Source organism: Cricetulus griseus, assembly GCF_003668045.3.
Source record: "Cricetulus griseus strain 17A/GY chromosome 1 unlocalized genomic scaffold, alternate assembly CriGri-PICRH-1.0 chr1_0, whole genome shotgun sequence".
Classification (NCBI taxonomy): Eukaryota; Metazoa; Chordata; class Mammalia; order Rodentia; family Cricetidae; genus Cricetulus; species Cricetulus griseus.
In genome coordinates, this window is record NW_023276806.1 from 170,040,309 (window position 1) to 170,060,989 (window position 20,681).

The window sequence follows — 20,681 nt, forward strand, 5'->3', positions numbered from 1 at the left end:
AGTTCGGTTAATGAAAGGTAATGGTGATCTACAAAGGGGGAAAGAGAGATTTTTGGCAAGACAAAGAAGCTTGAACAGTGTGGGTGGTGTGCGATTAGAAGAGCTTCACAGTGGGCATTCAAACTGAGAACCCAGGGAGGTTCAAAACGAGGTGGCATGGAGGACAGTCACCACTGCATACCCTAGGGCCATGCCTCCAACAATGGTGCCCACTGGGAAAGAACTTACATTAGGTCTCAGTCTGGCTGCCAGGTCGTAATACTTCTCTGCTGCTTCATTGAGGCTAGCTTGTCTGTCAAAGAAAAAAAAAACAATTATATTATGCATTTTAAAATTGAAGCACCGAGGAGCAGTGACACTAACTTAAAAAAAAAAATTACCACATTGACTAAATTGTATGCTCCCATAAAAAACCTTGAAATGACCTTACTATTATTGTAAAGGATTACAGATAGTATCCTAGGATAATCCCATTTGTGTAGGTATTGCTAATTTATATTTACATGTTTGTCATAGGAAGAGATAATTACCTATTCAAGATAATTCAAATAATGCATTTAGGTTCTCCAGTTACAAAATGATAACCCAGAAAAAATTTAAAAAATCAATTGTCAAAATATTTAGCTATGACTTTTAAAATATATTTATATGCAGGTATGTGTATTTGCATAAGTTTATGTGCACCATGGGCATGCAGGTTCTCACAGAAGTCAGAGGAGGGTGTTGGATCCCTTGGAACTGGAGTTAAGGCGGTTATATGATGTGGCACATTGGTATTGGGACCTTAACGGGTCCTTTGCAAAAGCAATAAACACTCAAAACCACCAACTCTTCAGCCCCCAGCTATGCATTTTAAAAATAAACATAGTCAACATTTTAAAAAATCATATATTCATTTTAAATTATATATTCATTTTACACGCACACACACACACACACACACACACACACACACACACACACTGCATGTGAATATATTTCTGTGTAGAAAGTCATTCTGTTTTTTTTCTCTCTCTCCATGCACACATGCATACACACCCATGCACACATGCAAGCATGAACACACATGCTCACACACCATTCAGATTTCAGAATATTTCTCTCCTTGCTGTCTGGTAATCAGTGTGGGCACATGACCTAATCTCAGGTAACTGGATGTTGGCACTTGAAATTTTAATGTAGAGGAAAAAAGATGAAAATAAAGAAAAAAATGGAAATAAAGAGAAAGCTGAAGGGATAGCCAAAATTGTCTCACAATGGTGTGAGGAATGAGGTTATGTCCAGGCCAGACTTTTCCTACAAACAATTACAATAATATAATAGTTTATCATAGTTCATGGCTACTGGGTTTAGACTGTATTTTGTTAATGAAAGTCTTCTAGTCCATAGAGACATCTTTGGGGAGTTGTACTGGGTATTAAGTCAGGGCCTTCCCTATAGTAGGCAGAAACCCTACCCAGCTCTGGTAGTGGATTCTTTAGTCTCCTTTATAACCAGAAATAGTTTTCTTGCTGGTAGTCAAGGCCAGGATTACCACAGTTGTTGTAAAGAAACAGAATCCATACTGAATCTAACAGATAAACTTGTTAGCAGGGGAACACCAAGTGTCAGCTAGCCATCAAAACATAATGTTCTTTTATTCTCTTTTGACCATGCTGTTTCAGAAGACCTGCCCACATGGCAGATGACAAGATATAAGAAGCTCTTCAAGTGAGCACTGTCAAGTCAATACATATGTGGATTATAGATTAAAAGCTATGGGAAGATGCCAGGTTTACTTTCTGATGACATATAAAGCTTTAACAGTGGAACGACAACAACACTAGCTGGCTACAGGGAATAGTGTTCTTTGGGGAAAGGCGCAGGAGCTAAAGGGTTATTACAATCATGAGAATATGAGTCCGGATTCCTAGAAGCCACATGAGTGCCAGGTAGACATGGCAGCCTGTTAGTCACCTCAGCCAGCAAAATGAGGAGATAAGGAAGAGCTCCAGAAAAAGCCAGCTAACTACACTACTCAAATTAGTGAGCTCTGGGTTCAAGTAAGATACCTTGCCTCAATATGGAGAAGTCAATTGAAGAAGGCATCCAACTTTAGCCTCTAGCCTTCTTACATATGTACACATACGTGCACTCAATACACACATGTGGCCACACACTTGCAACATGCATGTGTACATTTATATACATGAAGTGTGCAACACACACACACACACACACACACACACACACACACACACACACATGCACGCACGCGCACACACACACGAAAAAGTGGGGAGGGATAGTGCTCTCTTAAAGCTGTAAGGTTAATAAACTTTTGAGGCAACAAGAAGACAGAGAAAGAGGAAGCAAACAGAATATATGAGTTAAGTCTTTCAATTGGAGATTCAGAGTCAGGTTTTAAAAAGAAAGCCAACTGGCCTCACTTATTAAATTGAATTTGCACTTTGGTCAAGACAAATAAAAAGCTAAAGACATACCCCATGCAGACATATAAATTATAGGAATAACTAAAGACAAGATCTCTCTGGAGAATCATGCATATCTTGCTAATGTTTGAAGGAGAAATAATCAGAAACACTACTATGTTTAATGGAAGCTATAAAGAAAGTAAAGAAAGAGAAATACCCCAAATACAAAACCAAACCTTGAGCCAAGGCTTTGCTAGACTTGCGGCATGTAACAATGTGGCACTGCAGTTTATGTACTCATAAATGTCAAAGTTCAACCTCAATATGTCAAGAGAAGTGCCCAACTCTGGTATGAAACAGTAAAACTTCCCTCACTAGGGTATTTAATGAAGGAGCCCTCTACCAAATTACAGATTCGCTTTGGTTCAGATTCATTTGGAAATCTGAACCAGAATTCTTCAGGTCATGCCCTGGAAGGGTTCTCTCCAGAGGAATATAAAAAGCATGGAGGTAGGAAATTAGAGGAACTTGATACTACAAGGAAGTACATTGCTCTGAAGTGAGATCAAACAATAGATAGCAAGCATTAAAAACATTGACACTACTTTACAACTTTACTTTACTTCAATTCATAAGGCAGATACTGATCAAAAGGGAAACTGAGGTCTCCATTGGACAAAATATTTCTAAAATACCAAGCATGTGAATTTTAAAAACGATTATGAGCTTTTAAGTCATTAGGTTTTTCAATGGTTAGCAGTGTGTAAATGTGTAATGTGTTCCTGTTGGCTAGCGTGTGAATACTTGGTTCCTCCAGTGGGGGAACCTTTGGGACGATGAGCCTTTCTGGAAGTGGTAAGTCTTGGGAAGGGCCTTGAACTTTCCTATCACTGAAGAAGGTCCTCTCAGTTCTCTGCTTCCACACAGTACATATGCCTAGCACCACAAACTCCTGCCACCCTATGCCTTCCCAGCCATGATGGATCATATCTCTTCAACTGCAAGCCAAAGTAAACTTTGCCTCCTCTGAGCTGCTTTTTGTCGGGCATTTTATCACAGCAATAAAAAAAGTAACAAATATAGTGGGTTAGTGCTCCAAGGAAATACTTAGAGGAGTTCATTTAAGCTAGAATTACAACTGACAACATTCTAAAGGAAATGGGAAAAAGGGATTTATTATATACATCATAGACATATAAAATTAATTTGCACTGTAGAACTTTCCTTCTATTATTAAAAGTCTCATTTTTAAATTACTAATCAGAAGGTATTTATGACAGCACATGGAAAACCAGGGGAAGGAATATGTCAGTTCTAGGTACAGAAGGGTTACTTATATTCCTGATTTATTCTCTGGACAAGAGAGAAAACTCATGAGGAAGTGTTCAAAGTTCGTTTTATCGTGTAGGTTATATTTAATACTCCCCTCTGAAAGAGAACTCCTTGGAATACTTATCAAGTCTTAATTGCAAAAAATGACTAAATCATTAATCAGCATTTAAAAGGTGAAGAAATGAGCATATTCTGTTCTGTGCTTTGCGGAGCCTACTAAATACTGTTGGGCACCTCCAAAGTAAGATTGTTAGGGTTGGTGTGCAAGACCTGAATCTCCAGACTGTTAATTATACACTCATCTAAAGTAGCTGAAAATACACACTTACACCATTATGGTCATTCTTCACTCATTTCTTTAGTGTGACAAAAGTATACATATTCTATCCAGTAACATAATTTTATCTAATAACTATAATGCCACAAAGTAATTTCTATTATTAACAATGATATAAACATAAGGGAAAATAAAAATAGTACCAGATTCTTTTCTTAATTTCTGATCTTTAAGGGGACCATAGTTAGATATAGAGAGGAACCATATCTCTCACATGTTTTCCCACAAGTACAAGACTCAAAAAGGAAAGTGAAAATAGATGGCTCTATCATGTCTCCCAGGCCAGATGCAGTCTTTCAGGCTGGTTACAGTGCACCCTACAAAGTCAATAATGAAGGGGTGATGAGAAAGAAAATCACTCATCCAGTAACTACACTCGGCCCAGATGGGCAACTCCCTCAGTCTTCAAATCAGCAGCATGTGAAGACATGTGACTAGAGAGTAAAAAATAATTAAACTAACAACAGACACAATGGAGGGGAAAGTCAGATGGAAGCTCCGGACTCATTAACAATCTCTATTAACAATCTCTATTCATCATATATACCGAGCATCCCCCGCCCTACTCACCACCTCTGCCCCTTAAGGCCAAAAATGTTAAATGACTAGAAGAAAATCCAGGTGTTATTTGTCAACTAGACTACTGAGTGACTGAATTCCCAATAAATTATCAGCAAAGGTGATTGTTTTTCAGTCTTTGTAATCATTTTTTCTGTCATCAGCAAGACTCTAGCTGCAGAGCAATAATAGTAAAAAGATCACAAAGTTCATAATTTGCATACTGCAGAATTCCATTTTATATGTAAGACTATAAAACTTACATCAGTAAAAATACACACATATTTTAGATCTTTAATTTCTTTCTCTGATGTTACTTTGTAATGGAAACATGTTTTTCAAACAGGCTTAAGACCATTAGTCATATATAATATATAAAAGAGATATGGGAATCACAATTAATAGTTGTGGATTAAAAATCACTTAATATGGTCAATGCCCACTATTTCACATTAAATATATTTCAAAAGGTGACCGGAGAATTTTTTTTAAACTAGAGACATGTTTGCTCATGTAACATAAATATAACTAGAAACAACAGATTGGTTTTGCTGATTCTTGACTATCATGAGCAGACACTTGCCTTTACAGCACCTGAAACAGAACTACACTTTAATTGCAGTCTATAAGTTGTACAGAAGGAACGGAAATAAAAGTGAAACAGAAGGCACACTAAGACATCACACACACACTGTATGGAACATCTTCAAAGAGTGAATCCAGAGTCTCATTTATGTAAAACCATGGGACAGGAGGCTCCATGTAATGAAACATCTGAAATAAATTGCTTATGGACACCTGGGAGAAAGATTCTGTCAAGACATCAATAATAATTATAGGATCTATAAGTCTGCACTTTAAAGAAGAGAACAGAGATGAGGAAATGTATCAATAAAAGAGAATAGTATAATTTTATTTTTTGCATTTATTTATTTATTTAATTATTTATTGTGTGTGTGTGAGTGTGTGTGTGTGTGTGTGTGTGTGTGTATGCTTACCAATGTGTGTGCATGCGTGTTAGATGACAACTTGAGGGAGCCAATTCTCTCCTTTTTTGTAGGTCCCAGGTGTCTGACAGATCATCAGCTTGGGCATCAAGAGCCTTTGCCTACTGGCATCCTACTTAATCCTCAGGATGTAATTTTAGAAATAGTCCCTGTGAGCCACATGTTTTATTATGTCCCATAAACTTTTGAGTCCATTTTTTTCATAGTCTTGAAGCTTTCAGGGGCTGCTAAAGACAGACTCAATCCTGGATATAGGAAGAGTAAATGATGTTTTATACTGAAAATTACAAGGGAGTTTTCATACATAGTAAATTATCACTTGTGTTCTAGGTGGATTTTGCGCAGGGGAGAAGTTACTGGGAGAATGAAGAGATAAGGAGAAGGACAAATTGCCCATAGTCATGATAGATGAAACAACATTGGAAGCATCTCCTGGAACTTGTTGCAAGTATAAAATCTCAGGGAACAGCCAAAACCACTAGATCAGAACATGTATTTTCTCAAGGACTCTAGTCCATTTCTTCACTCATTAATATCAAAGAGGCATTGAGCTGGAAGGTACCTACCTCCATCAACTTCATTTGCTATATGTTTAAAGACCTTACAACCCATAACAATGTGGCTTAAATAGGATTCCACCAAAAAATGATTGCATGGGGAGGTATAGGCAAGAGGGTCTGGGGTTCAAACTTAATTTCTGCTACTTAAGAGAAGTCAAGGCCAACCTGCATCCAGCTACATGAGAAACTACCCTCCAAAATGCACCTCACCAGAATGGCACAGTAGAACCAATCCTGTTGGTGGAGATGTGGGCGAACCAGCCCCTAAGCTGTTAGCATGGGAGAGCTGCACCCCCATCAATGCCTGAGGTGGCCTGACTAGCTGGCCCCTGAGGTCATAAAGGTAAGAGAGCTGGTTCTACCCCTCATCAGATGCAGCAGTTGGGAGAGTGGCCCCTATGCTACGCCTGGACAATGCAGTACAGCTCACCCTGAAGATGTATATATGGAAGATCGGACCCTTAGGATATGAAATCAGGAGAACTGACTCTGCCCCTTGCTCACTGCTGTAGGGGCTCAACTTGCCAGAACGACTCAGGGGAGCTTAGCCTGGTGGTGCGGACAAGGGAGATCTGGTGCGCTGACCAACCCTGCAACAACTTAGGCCATGAACCTGGATTGTGTGTTGGTCCACCCAACGGCCACCTGATTTATGGTCTGCTGGAGCACAGAAGGGGCCTGTTGTACAGATCCAAAGGTGTAGGATCTCCATAACAGGATAACCAAGAGGAATTCCAGTGAGGGCCCTGCCTCAATAATGTAGTAGAAAGCAGAGGCCTCAAACCAGACCAATGACTCTTTGCAATAAACACTTGCAAATATTCTCTCTCTCTCTCTCTCTCTCTCTCTCTCTCTCTCTCTCTCTCTCTCTCTCTCTCTCTCTCTTTCTCTACCTCTCAAATTTTATTAATGTTGGGGAGCAGTTGTAAATATGGGGGTAGATACGAAGGAACGGGAAAATGAATGGGATGGAGATGCATGGTGTGAAAGACACGAAGAATAAATAAAAAGGAAAAAGTAAAAAAAATTAATCTAGCATATAAAAAATTACTGAATCTATAATTTGAAAATGCCATGAACCTTCCACCATTTTTTGTCCCCTAAAATCACTAAAGGAGCATCTGCACAACTTATACAACCTTGAAGCCATACTTGTCTCGGGGAATGATGAAAGTTTTTTCCTTCAGATGCCAAAATCTCTACATGCTTAATGTCTTACTACACAAAGAACCTGTGCAGACCTTCCATATACTTTTAATGAAGCCGACATTGGTTTTAACATCTAATGCATCATAAATGAATTCAAAGGGTGCTAGGCTGCATTATTTGCTAAACGAGCCAGTGTACATATAACACATTCCCCACTCCCTCAGATTTTCTATCTGAAGTTAATAGAGTTCACAGATGCAAAACCAAGGAATATTAAAGGCTAACTTTACATTTGCCTCAAACACAAATGTATGCATACACATGCTCTCAAGCCCCCCACCCATACACACAGAGAGAAAAAGGGAGAGAGAGTCCTGACATTGTTTCTTTTTCACCTAAGAATTTATGTTTAGTGTCACTTCCAGGAGCGCTAGTAAAGAAGTTATTACCTTTAAATTCTATGCTTGTAATAGCATATAATCATTTAATACTGTGCTGTTTGAGTGGAGACATTACAATACAATGATTTTGCTCATATATTCATTCTGTTCTAGAAATTAGGAAAGCAATCACAACCAGGTGGTATGACATAGTTAGGCATTTCTCACTGCATTGGAAGCTTATATCCTTACACCTGAAAAAAAGAAAAAAAATAAGAGGACACTTCTCCAAGTCATGTGACTGAAGACAGACTTGAACCATGATGATATTTTCAGAAGGTTAATATTCCACTGATACAAGGTTGGAGTAATCTCTCCAATGAACCCATACACCTACATTTGAAGATTTTACCAAGAAGGAATTCATTTTAATACCCCATAGATGCTTTATCATCTAGGATTTATATATGTGACAACCTGTCACTTTCTATAATTTTTCCTCCTTTGGTAAGAATTATAGCTTTTGGGTAGTCACATACTTATAAAGATGAAGGATACCTGTGATAATGAACAAAAATTTATATGTAGCCATGCTACACTGCATTCAGATTCCATAGTTGCCAACTCGGAGAAACAATGATGGGACCCTCAGGGTCCACATTTATAAAATAATAATATCAGTGTACCCTCTGCAGATGTTCAGGCAGAAATAGGAGTGTCAGGTATGCATGCAAAACACAGTGCCGAGGAGGCAGAAGAAATCAGAATAAACACTGCTTTCATCTCTCATCAAGTAAGATCAATAAGGAAAAGAACAACAAAACTCTAATACCAAAGCCTACGAGTCAGGTAAAATGTGTTTTTCTTGCTTCTTGACTTCTTCTCCGATACCAAATAAATTCATACTCTCATTCCAATATCCAGTTCCGAGGCAGGGAAACTGAATATGCTCCTTCCTACAAAATGTTTTTAACAGAATAGTTGATTCAATTGTTTCCTCTCACAACTATGTAGACCCAATTCCACTGAGTTCAAACATTTTACGTTCCTTTGATATTTCCCTTTGATGATAATCGATTTGCTTTAAAAACAACAAAAAGAAAAGGTTTCATCAGGAAGCATCTATTAGCTCTTAAGTTTTATTTTTGAAGTCCTAAAAGTGTCACCACGTATTGTCAATGTGCATTAAGTGAGACTGTGCATTTGTGATGGCCATCCCTGTAAACATAGTTGGTAATTAGTCACAACATGGATTCGATGTTCTCAAGCAAAGCAGGAGACCCAGACTCTTTCATCTTCTAATTTTCTTCCAGCACATGACTCAGGTTTCACCAATGAGATGCAATCTCAAGAAACTAGAATTCCAGACTCAGAGAATGCTCTTCCAGCTCCAAATGATGGTGGCACAGTCCCTGCCTGGTAAACTTGGCTAAGCCTAAGGGCAGAAAGGGTCTTCATAGGATTATTCCTGGCTATGAAGAGTAGTGTCCAGCAAACAAAAAGCTCCGGAGGAAAGATCTGAAGACTTGATATGAAAATCAGCTCAGATTTTGGAACTCTCCTTGGACATGTCATATATTGATTACTTATGAAATATTTTGTCAAAACTGTATTCAAGGGGTAACCAAAAACATTTGTGTACTGTCAAAAAATTCCGTGAATAATCTGAGATACTAAAGAAGAGATCAGAAATCAGTTTGTACAGTAAGCTCTTGTGATGGCTCTTCTTGGTTGTCTACTTGACTACATCTGGAATTAACTAAAACCCAAGAGGCTGGAAACATCTGCAAGGGATTATTTCTTAATTAAATCATTTGAATTGGAAAATCCACTTTTAATTCAGATCTTCTGAGGTGGGAAGAAGATCCACCTTTAATCTGGACCACACCTTCTCTGGTGGCCTATATAAAGGGCATGGAAGAAGGAAGCATGTTGTCTTTGCCTGCTTTCTCTGGCTGGCAAATCCATTCCATCACCAGCATTAGAGCCTACTTCTTTGGGATTTTTGTGTATACTGAAGACCAGATGAGACATCCTGTCTTGTGATCTGAACACCTACTGGATTCTTGGATTTTTCCCTTGGTAGATAGCCATTCTTGGACTATCTGGACCACAGACTAGAAGCCAGTCTAAAACTCGTGTGTGTGTGTGTGTGTGTGTGTGTGTGTGTGTGTGTGTGTACATCTCTGTTCTTTTAGCGAATCTCATCTAGATTAGCACACAACAAAACTTGCATTTCAATGAGTTGAAAAACAGGAAAAGCTACACAAAATATTCCCAGAAGTTTCTACTAGTTCAGTGGAATGTGGTTAGGCTGCTATATATATAGTCTCAAATGTAATCAGTCCAAGAAGGTGTTGAGTACAGAAAAGGAATACAGAAAAGGGGAAGACTGAAGATAAAAATTCCCACAATGCTGATATGCAAAAATGCTGTAAGCAAAACTTTCCATTGGTTCCAGCTTGGTAACAAAGAAAAACCTGCATGTGATATACACATAAAATATGTATGTGTGTTATAATAGTCCTATAGTGAGTTTCCATTGATGGGCTTTGAATCCCAGGTAGTGATTTTCTATGTGGCCAAGTGTCTTGTTGATGAGAGCATTTATGATGAGTAAGATGATTTAACCTATACCCTCTCCCATCCCTACAATTGCTTACTGTGACTAAGAGCCAAGCACACAGAGCTCTCTATCATATCAGCACATAACTTCATCCTCAAATTAAGATGCCTTTAAAAAATCATTTATCACCCTTACATCGAAGATGCTTATATTGGGTATAGTCTAATTCATAAGCATACTGACAACTAATTGATTTTGGATCTTAATTGCATATGCCACTTTTCATTGATTTTCTTAGAAACAGGGTCTCATCTGGCTCGGGCTGGCATTGAACTCCAAATGAAGGCAAGGATAACCTTCAACTTCTGATCTTCCTGTCTCCACCTCCAGAGTGCTGAGATAATAGGCATTCACCAATATCCCTTGCTTTTATGAAGTCTGTGGGACTGAATCAAGGACTTTGACAAGCACATTATCACATCCCCAACCTAAATTTCAGATTTCTTGGGCTCACCCAGTAAAAACTACTTTTGGACTGCTAGGATTAATCCATAATGAGTTTATTTAACAGAAATTCAATCATGTCTACATACTCCTTGAACCAAGGTATTTAAAAACTGTAAAAAAAAAAAACCAAGAAAGAGGACAATAAGATATAGTTTTAATACAATATAATATCGATCATAATTGTTGCTTTAAGTATCAGTTTCTTTGGGAGTCAATCATAAATGGATTAGGTAGCTAGAAAAGCACCACACCAGGGAAAATGATGATGCTGAGACTCATGACAGAACTGCATCTTGATTCTAGTGCTGGGCACGCATACCTACACATGATAAATTTACAAACACACACACAACACACACACACACACACACACACACACACACACACACACACACACACGGGTACAGGTACACAGTATTGCTAGCAAAGTCTATCAATGTCAACATACCCACTGTGAAGAGGTACTGTGGTTTAGAAAGGCATCACCTTTGGGGCAACTGAATAAATGTTACAAGATATTTCTTTATATTCATTCTTACTATTACATGTGAATTTATGAGGTTTTCCAATAAGAAGTTAAAGCAAGGAGTAGTCCTCATTTTCTATGTGTACATGTTCATTTGTATGTGTATTTGTACATGTATTTGTAGACAGGACTGAGCATAGAGACCTCAGTATGGACATCACTCAATGAAGCTCACTGGTGGGGATTGAAGGAGCAGAAATTCAGTGAGAGTATGGACAAAGACCACAAACACTGACTAACAAATACTATTCTTTAAAATGTTTGAATCTCTAGCAGTACTATTTGTAATAGCCAAAAACTGGAATCACCCTAGATGCCCTTCAACTGAAGAATGGATAGAGAAAATGTGGTACATTTACACAATGGAGTACTACTCAGAGGAAAAAAACAAAGGAATCTTGAAATTTGCAGGGAAATGGATGGATCTAGAAGAAACCATTCTGAGCGAGGTAACCCAATCGCAAAAAGAAAAACATGGTATGTACTCACTCATATGTGGATTTTAGACATAGAGTAAGGATTACCAGCCTACAATCCACACTGCCAAAGAAGCTAATAAACAAGGAGGTCCCTAAGAGAGACATACATGGTCCCCTGGAGAAGGGGAGAGGTTCAAGATCTGCTGAGCAAGTTGGGAACACCGGAAGAGGGGGGAGGGAGCTATGAGAATGAGAAGGGGAGAAGAAGAGGGATGCCGAGAACATGAGGGAGCAGAAAATATGAATCAGGGGAAGAATACATGATAACAAGAATGAAGATATCATAATAGAGGGAGACATTTTTTGGTTTACAGAGAAATCAGGCACTAGGGAAATGTCTGGAGATCTACAAAGATGACACCAGCTAACTATCTCAGCAACGGAGGAGAGGCTACCTTAAATGCCCTCCCCTGATTATGAGATTGATGACTGACTTATATGCCATCCTATAGCCTTCATCCAGCAGCTGGTGGAAGTAGAAGCAGACACCCATAACTAATCACTGAATTGAACTGGAACCCAGATGCAGAGAAGGACCACTGAAGAGCACAGAGGTCCAGACCAGGCTGGTGAAACCCACAGAAACAGCTGACCTGAACATGTGGGAACTCTTGCTCCCTAGTCTGATAGCATGGGACTGATCCAGACCCCAGGAACATGGGTTTCCGTGAGGAAACCTCAGAAATCTATGGGAACTCTTGTAGAAGCCCTGTATTTATCCCTAGCATAGGTGTGGACTTTGGGAGCCCATTCCATATAGAGGAATACCCCCTGAGCCAAGACACATGGGGGTGGGCCTAGGCCCTATCCCAAAGGATACTACAGACTCTGATGAAACCCTATGGAAGGCCTCACCATCCAAGGGGAGCAGAAAAGATATGTGACAGATAAGGTTTTAGTTGGGGGGGAGGGGAGGACGAGAGGGAGAAGGGAACTGGGATTGTCATGTAAAACAATCCTGTTTCTAATTCAAATAAAAAAGTTGGAAAAAAATAAAATAAAAATTTTTAAAAAAGTTTGAATCTTTGAGTTCCTTTCATCTAAAACAACTCTTTTGGAGGCAGTGACCACTTTTTATTTTAATATTCGCAATGAAAATAGTCGACTTGCTTTATTAGTTCAAGTCTTTGAGGCTATTGTAATTAGTTTTTGAAATAACTCTTCTGAAATGCAAGCCTTAATGGTTTAACAATATATCTCTTCTAGACATCAATAGTGCTAGTTACAGAGCCATTTGGTATATTTTATGTATCTTAAGTATAGTTGTATTTGATAATTGTTCCCATGGTCAGACACATTAAAAGATATTCCCATGTCACATTCACTAATGCTTATTATAATAACAGAAATATAAGAACATATTTGATTAATTGATATGATGTTGGTGTTTGGGGGACAATTAAGTAGACAGTTATTAAATTCACATTTGCAATTCTCCTTTTGTAGTAATTTTTGGAGGGAAGGGAAAAGGTGGGTAGGAGCATCTTGGTAATTTTCTGACCCCCAAGAGCTCATCTTCCTTGCTCAACCGACACATAGATTATAATGAATGAAGTAGTTCTTATTAATTTTTAGCTGGTTATGCAGGATGATTCATTTTTAAAATGCAGTCTATGATGGTGCAATAGGGAAATTAATATAATGAACTGCTTTCTTCAAGCCAAAGCGTTATTCGTGTAAAGTATAGACACAAGACTAACCTGAGCATGTGGGCAGCATTGAAGACAACATCAAACTCGGTGCTGTCGAGTTCAGCTGCCTTTTTGGCCATCTCGGCTGCTTCTGTGAGGCGAGATTCTTCCAGAAGAAACTGACCTGCAAAGTAAAGAAAGTGAGCTTCATTCAAAAAAGTGGTAACTACTTGCAGTAATAAATAAGTGTGGTGGAAACAGTGATCTGAAGCCAAGATTTAATGCCCTGCTCTTTTATTTATTCATATTCTATATGCCTTTCCCATAATTACAGGGTATCATAAGATTCTAAATTTCTGTGTGCTCAAAGTATTTTTCTTAAAAAGGAATCTTCTATAATCTATTCAAACAGGAAGAAAAACGACCACTTAAATATAACAAACGTGAGTTTTTGTCTATTTGAACTGTTATTAACTTTAAAATTATATGCAGCCCTGATATATACAAGCAAACAGGTGTACCCATTATGGGATAATAATTTTTTGCTAAAATTATTGGAAAGACATAGAAAGGCAGATTTGGTAATAACTCACTCTGACTTACACTTTGCAATGAAAGTGGGATAAATATTAACAAGCCTGAATTTCTGAGACTATTTCTTCAGATCTGCTTTGCAAGGATAAGATTGTTTCAGCTAGTATCATATAATTCTTTAAAACAGCTTCTTGAGAATTATATAATGCCATCCTACAAACTTCCTATACTGGTAAAATAACGTAAAAATAGGTTAACATTTAAATTTCTTAGAAGATGGAGATTTATCAACAGAAATACTAATCTAAGCATGATTTTATGGAGAATAAAGTTAACATTAAGTCAAAGGGTGGCACAGCTATGCTGTTGCTATCCATTGTACCCAAAGGCTTGGCTTATGAGTTTATTCTCTAGTCATCATTTGTTCTGAGTTTTATGGTTTGCTTGGTGATCAAACTTTTGAAATTAACAAATAATTATAGAAATGATTAGAAAGTCAAGAACTGCCAATAAAAAGCAGAAAAAATGTTTCAAAGGACAAATGCTTGGGTAGCTGTTGGAAAAATCCTACTCTCAAGTGTTTAGTAATAATCACTGCCTTTAGTCTAAAATACCTGTTCTAAAATAAGACTTAAGTTTTAAGAAATTATAATGATTAATAGCTATTGTTTGGTTGAAGCACGTTTAAAGTTCAATTACGATAAATCTAGTTACTAGCTGTGGTGGATGGACAGTTGTATTTCTCAGCACTTAGGAGGCTGAGGCAGGAGGATCATCTACTCGAGGTTACAATGCAAGACTGTATTTCAAAATCATCAAAGAGAAAGTTCTAAAAATTATACATAGAAAAAATTGTGCCCAAAAATTTCCTGTGCATACTAACTATATGGTAAAAAAGGAGAGAGGGGATTTAAAGAATTTACTTTACAAAACAAGAATTAAATAATCTGCAGATAATGAACAATATCTCCTTATGTATGGCTTTATAAAGGAACTTGGCGGGGGCTGGAGAAATGGCTCAGAGCTTAAGAGCACCGACTGCTCTTCCAGGGATCCTGAGTTCAATTCCCAGCAACCACATGGTGGCTCACAAACATCCCTTATGAGATCTGGTGCCCTCTTCTGGTGTGCAGATATACATGGAAGCAGAATGTTGTATACAAAATAAATAAATAAATAAATAAATAAATAAATAAAGGAACTTGGCTAAATACCTGTAATGTGAGTTCTATTGACATGATCCTAATGAATTGTTAGATACAATGTAAGGCAGATTTATATTTTGATGCAGCTAAAACTACTGGAGACATTCTAGACCAATTTAAAAAGGCCATTTCATTTTGATCATCCTTTATTCCTTTAATAGGAGACATTGTAGCCATAAAAGCATACATATTGCTTAGCAGTATCAGGCTTACTTGTGAATTTTCCATGAAAAGTTGGCTCAGAGGCACATGGGATCAAGCTACACACTATTCCCTAACTTTTTTTTATTACAGAGGTGGGCAGTCAAAGATGTGTAAGATCTTTTTGCCTCCAGGTGACCCAAGACAGGTCACACATGACAAAATGTGTGTTTCAATGATGGGTAAGGTTGGAAGGTGAAGGAAGACAAACTAAGACAGACAAAATCATCTGTCCTGTGGCCGAAGCACAGATATCAGTTAATTAAATTTGGAAGGAAGAATTGTCAGGGCCCATAAAAATGGCTCTGCTTCATCTTGACTTAAGGTGAGAGAGTTCAAAAGTATCCTTACTTTTCCAAAGTTAAAGTCATAATAGCAAAAGGTCTAGGGTGTGGCTACTGAATGATGTTTGGTCTAAGGTGTGGATGTCTTACCCATAAAACAAGAGATTTGGTCTAAAGTGTGGTTACTCTCAGTCCTCAAGGCTAGATAACAATAGATTTAAAATCTAAGGCATGGTTACTAAATGTTTGGAGAATTAAGGAAGAAAGTCTGTTTGTTCCTTGTATCATGATAAAGAAGTCTTTTGCCATTTTCCCCTTTTTGTTTGGGCTATATAAGAATGTTGAAGAATAAACTTGGGGTGGTCAGTATTCACTGGATTGCCCTTCTGATTCTATCATGTGTTTCTATCTTTTCTTAGTATTTTTACCTGCCATTTTCTCAATCCACACTCCCCTTCTCGGGTACAAACCAGGCGAGTAGGCTGAATATGACTGAAGCCCCCCAAAGATGGGTTCCTACAAATGGCCCCTCAACATGTGGCACAAACAAACCCAGTTAACTATAGATTGGCACCACCATGTGGGGTTACTACAGATGACAACTACAAATACCTTTCAGTTAGTTATGTGTATGAGACTTTGTTTTGAAAATTAAGACAAAGTATTAATTTTTATCTACCCTCATATACTATTTAATAAATGCACAATCAGTATTTTAATTATTATGTATTATTTAAACAAAGTGCAAGGGAGAGGATTGCTATGTTTCATTTTTTCCAGGCAATCAACTCTGAAGTATAACATATGTTAATAGGGAAATGCAACCGTTAATTGAACAATGAAGGTTATTGTTTGACAACTGGACAAGGGATAAGAGGAAACACATTAACGCTGCTGAAAAACAGAAAGGAAAGATAGAAACAGAAGGTTTTATAGCCAGCTTTAATATACACAGTGAATTCAGTAACAGAAGGCTTCAGTTTACAAACCATGCTATAGACAAAGCCTGTTAAGCTTTCTCACAGACATACTCATTGTTGATGTACAACAACCCAAAAATGCAAAAAATATACTATTATGTGAATTCAAATATGCCTTCCTTATTGGTATGTAATAATATTCATCTTCAAATTATTTTTGTCATACAATTTATACTCTGTAAACTATTTACAAAGTCCATAAACTAACTAAAATGCATAATCTTATCCATAAAAAATGATTAAAATTCCCATTTAAACATTTTATGCTAGAATGTGTTCATATTAATATTAAAAAGAGTACCATAACATATTAGCTATGTATTTTTATAATTATGCCTCCACAGGTGATGAATCCCAAAAGCCTACCATTATTATTCTGATAATATAAAAGCATAAATTAGTGAATCTGAATAATTGGGATATTCAACTTAATTTGAATAACTGAGACAAAATTGAATGAAATTAGTCTGATATGTGACTCAATGATCACTTCATTGGAATACTGCCCAGAATCAATGGGAAGTTGAGTAGTTAACATTTTATACACATAGAACCACCACAAAAAGGAAATAAAGTTAAAGCAGCCTTCTTTCAAATAATCATCCAAACAATCTCAAATGCCACATCATTTGGGGCATTCATAACAGTACAATTCCCTGGTATCACTTCTGGATACTTGACCACCAATTGCTACTCACACTGTTGGCTTTAACTATTAATTCTACTACCAAACTAAGGATTGAATCCTCCAGACTGCTTTAGCTGCCCAAATGGTAATCTACCACTTCATGTCAGTCATTTATTTTTCCCCTGGAACATCCCATCTCTAAGTTTTCTTGCCTGAGAAGGCTATCCCACACCAATCTCTAGCTCTAGCTTGCTTACTCACTGTACTTCCGTTTTTGTGTCCTAAATATGTTTTTCTCATTGAAGCATTCTTTGACACATTTTCAATAGTTGCCAGAATTTTCTTACGATTTATATTTGCTATAATCTAATTTACCATCAAAACCAAAGTATTTCAAAGAGTATAAGGGACTGATATTAATTATACTGGGACAAGGGCAGGCACCAGAATTGTCCCCATATGGCTGCTTCAGTTACAAGGGGAGAGGGTATCCCAACCCTGTCATCTTCTGCACAACTGGAAAGTGGAGCATTAGCAAATTCCTGCTCTGAATTACTGCCAGAGGAGTGATGGCAGCAGCAGGAGAGACAGAACTGCTTGTCCTTGAACATGTTCTCTTGAGTCCACCAGGGTGCCTACTGCAGCTAAAACTGAGAGAATGCTGTCTGATAGAACCAGCCTGCTAAAGCAGACCAAGAAAGTGGGGGGAGGCAGTCATTCCAATAAATATATCCATCATGGCATATTCTGTAAATACTGGGAAGCTTGAGTTTCTGCTTATCGGAACCATCACCATCCTATCCCAGACAGTTTCACATGTAGGAGTCTGAGACAGACTTTGGAATCTGCATTGCTAACAGGTTCACACTGATGCTGATACTGATAGGGCATGCCCACATTTTGAGAATCAGTGTGTTATGGTAAAGCAAAATATTTTCCGTCATACTATTGATTCTAACTATACATGGGATTAGCTTGCAGTTAGCTTGAGCTAGGCTGAAAATAACTTACAATAACCTACACTTGGCAAAAACCCCTCTATTATGGGTATGATGACCAGCTCTCACATGCAGGTACTGAGAGGAAGATACATATATATGAATGGCATAATCAATAAAGGTATGTTTTCTCAGTGAGAACCAATGCAAGAACAGATTCTAAGAAATCATTTCTTGTCTACATACAGTATATAGGCACATTTTGTATTTGATAATTGAGTAGAACTGCAAATAAACCACACACACACACACACACACACACACACACACACACACACACACACACACACACACTGCCTTTACAAAAATGCATGCTATTTTTATGTATTTATTCTTCCTACTGTGTTTTACTTCTTTGGTTTGTAAGTTGTCCAACCAAGGTCAACTATCCTCATTTTACATCACTGTCTCAAATCAAAGGAAAAGGGGGTAAATGAAATGAAAAAAAAACTTGAAAATTTTTAAAGAAAAAGTCATTGTATATGGGGAAAACAGAAGATAATTAAAAAGCAGAAGCATTCCCTAAAGATCCTAAGACATAGTCTACACTGACTAACAGGATGAAAGAAAAGCAACCAATTGCCCCAATCTCAATGTTTTTAGTATAGGAATTGTACAATTTCCTCTTTGAACATTTCTCTCACATCCCAAACCATTTAAACTATGTGGTAGATTTTGGCCAAATTTTTAATATGACAAGCTTATGAAGATCAATCTTCATTAATTCCTGGACTTAAAAAGCTCCGCCTGTGAAGTAGAAATCGGTAGAAATGAAAGCGTTAGGATGAAATCAATGTTGCTTTGTAGAACTTTCACATACAGACTCCCTAAATTAATTGGAACTGGCACTTCTGTCTAAAACACCTTGAAAAATTCACTCTTAAGAAAAGTCCAACTCAATTAAAGACTCACAAAATATGTACTAGGTGTCTTGATGATACAATTCTTATTAAGAAAAACAGTGTAGCAGCTTGCATAGATTTTTATTTACTAGACAAAATCACAGCAATTACAAAGGTTGTTCACTAAGGAAGACATATGGTCCTTGGAATATATTCAGAGTCATTTAATTCTTACTGCTACTACCCTGTATCAAAGCATGATCTTATTCGGAATTAGTGCCCTAACCTCTTAAGTGGTACCCACAATTCTGCCCATCACTATACAGAGGATTCTTCAAAACAGCAGTCAGAGCAATACTGTATTATTTCATAGATGATCATGAAATCATGTGTCGGCCTATACATGTTGATATTATCATCTCTACCCTCTGTAGCCTTACTATTCATTTAACACATTAGGAGGATAACATTCACTGCTCTATAATGTTTCCTATGGCATTTCCTCCACCAGAATCCTATTCCCTAGTGTATGTCCCCTTAGCTCACCTTCTTAGCTCCTGGAAGAGGAGTATTTAAACAAATGCATGTTCAATCCACATGAACTTATGACAGGCCTTTGTGGCTAATGCTTTATAGCCAATAATAGTTTTGAAGGTATAGTTACGGTGAATGGTCACAAACCCTGGGCATATCACAGTATCAATGGCGTTCGGTCTATGAATATTATGTCTTGAACTTAGGCAACAGGGTGCATTGTCATTGGTTTGTGACCTCTGAATCTCCTCTAGAACATAACAAAGTACACCAAACTTGATTATCACTTGAAAGATATCTTAGATCCCAAATAGTTTAAACTATGCAATGTATTTCACATTTAGTGATGTATTATAGAAAAAGTTCCATAGTCTGGGAACAGGAAGAAAATAAATCTGAAAACAAAAAATAATATCGCCTGTAGGTTTGTTTATCTGAGACATCTATATTATGCTTACCGCACCTAAGATATGTAGCAATACTTGGAGGAGGGGCTGTTCAGAGGTAAATGGCATGTTTCGTTTTGAAACAGTTCTCATCTACTAGAGGAGGGAGGAGAATGTGCACACAGTTCAACATGTAAATAGGACGGGATGGATGCAAAGTGGTAAAGACGAAATGCATAGCTTTGACAAAGAGCAAAGGCCAGAAGTAACACTATTGACCGATTTCACCAAAAGAATATAGTGCTACCAGCAACATCCAGATGGTGACACAACAGGGCCATCATTTCAGTGGCAGCCATGTGCACCTTGGGACATCAGATGATTGTGAAGCAGGGAGAACAGGTGGAAACCTTCAGGTTCACTGATTCTGCTGACATCTAGTGGTAATGAGATGAGTGGGCAGAGGGAACTGAGGCAAGAAAGTCTTCCATGGGGGTGTTTCCATTAGTAAAGGAAAGAAACGCACTTCTCCTGGGAGGAGGTTGATGCTGACACAGTGGTCAGGATTTAGAGAAGCAGCTGCATAGGGTTCTGACAGTGAATCAGACCCATTGGAAATAAGGAGACTCTTCTCTTTTCAAGC

The 20,681-nt window shown here is 37.7% G+C and overlaps 1 protein-coding gene across 1 annotated transcript in view; it reads right to left on the reverse strand.

The window, feature by feature from the left end:
• The window catches only part of Tmtc2 (transmembrane O-mannosyltransferase targeting cadherins 2), a 178,796-nt gene that overhangs the window by 56,337 nt on the left and 101,778 nt on the right, over positions 1 to 20,681 (reverse strand). The window contains exons 8-9 of the mRNA XM_035451286.1: positions 13,516 to 13,630; positions 229 to 292 (exon numbers count right to left, since the gene is read on the reverse strand). Coding sequence (XP_035307177.1) covers positions 229 to 292; positions 13,516 to 13,630 — 179 coding nt within the window. The remainder of the gene's footprint in view (positions 1 to 228; positions 293 to 13,515; positions 13,631 to 20,681) is intronic.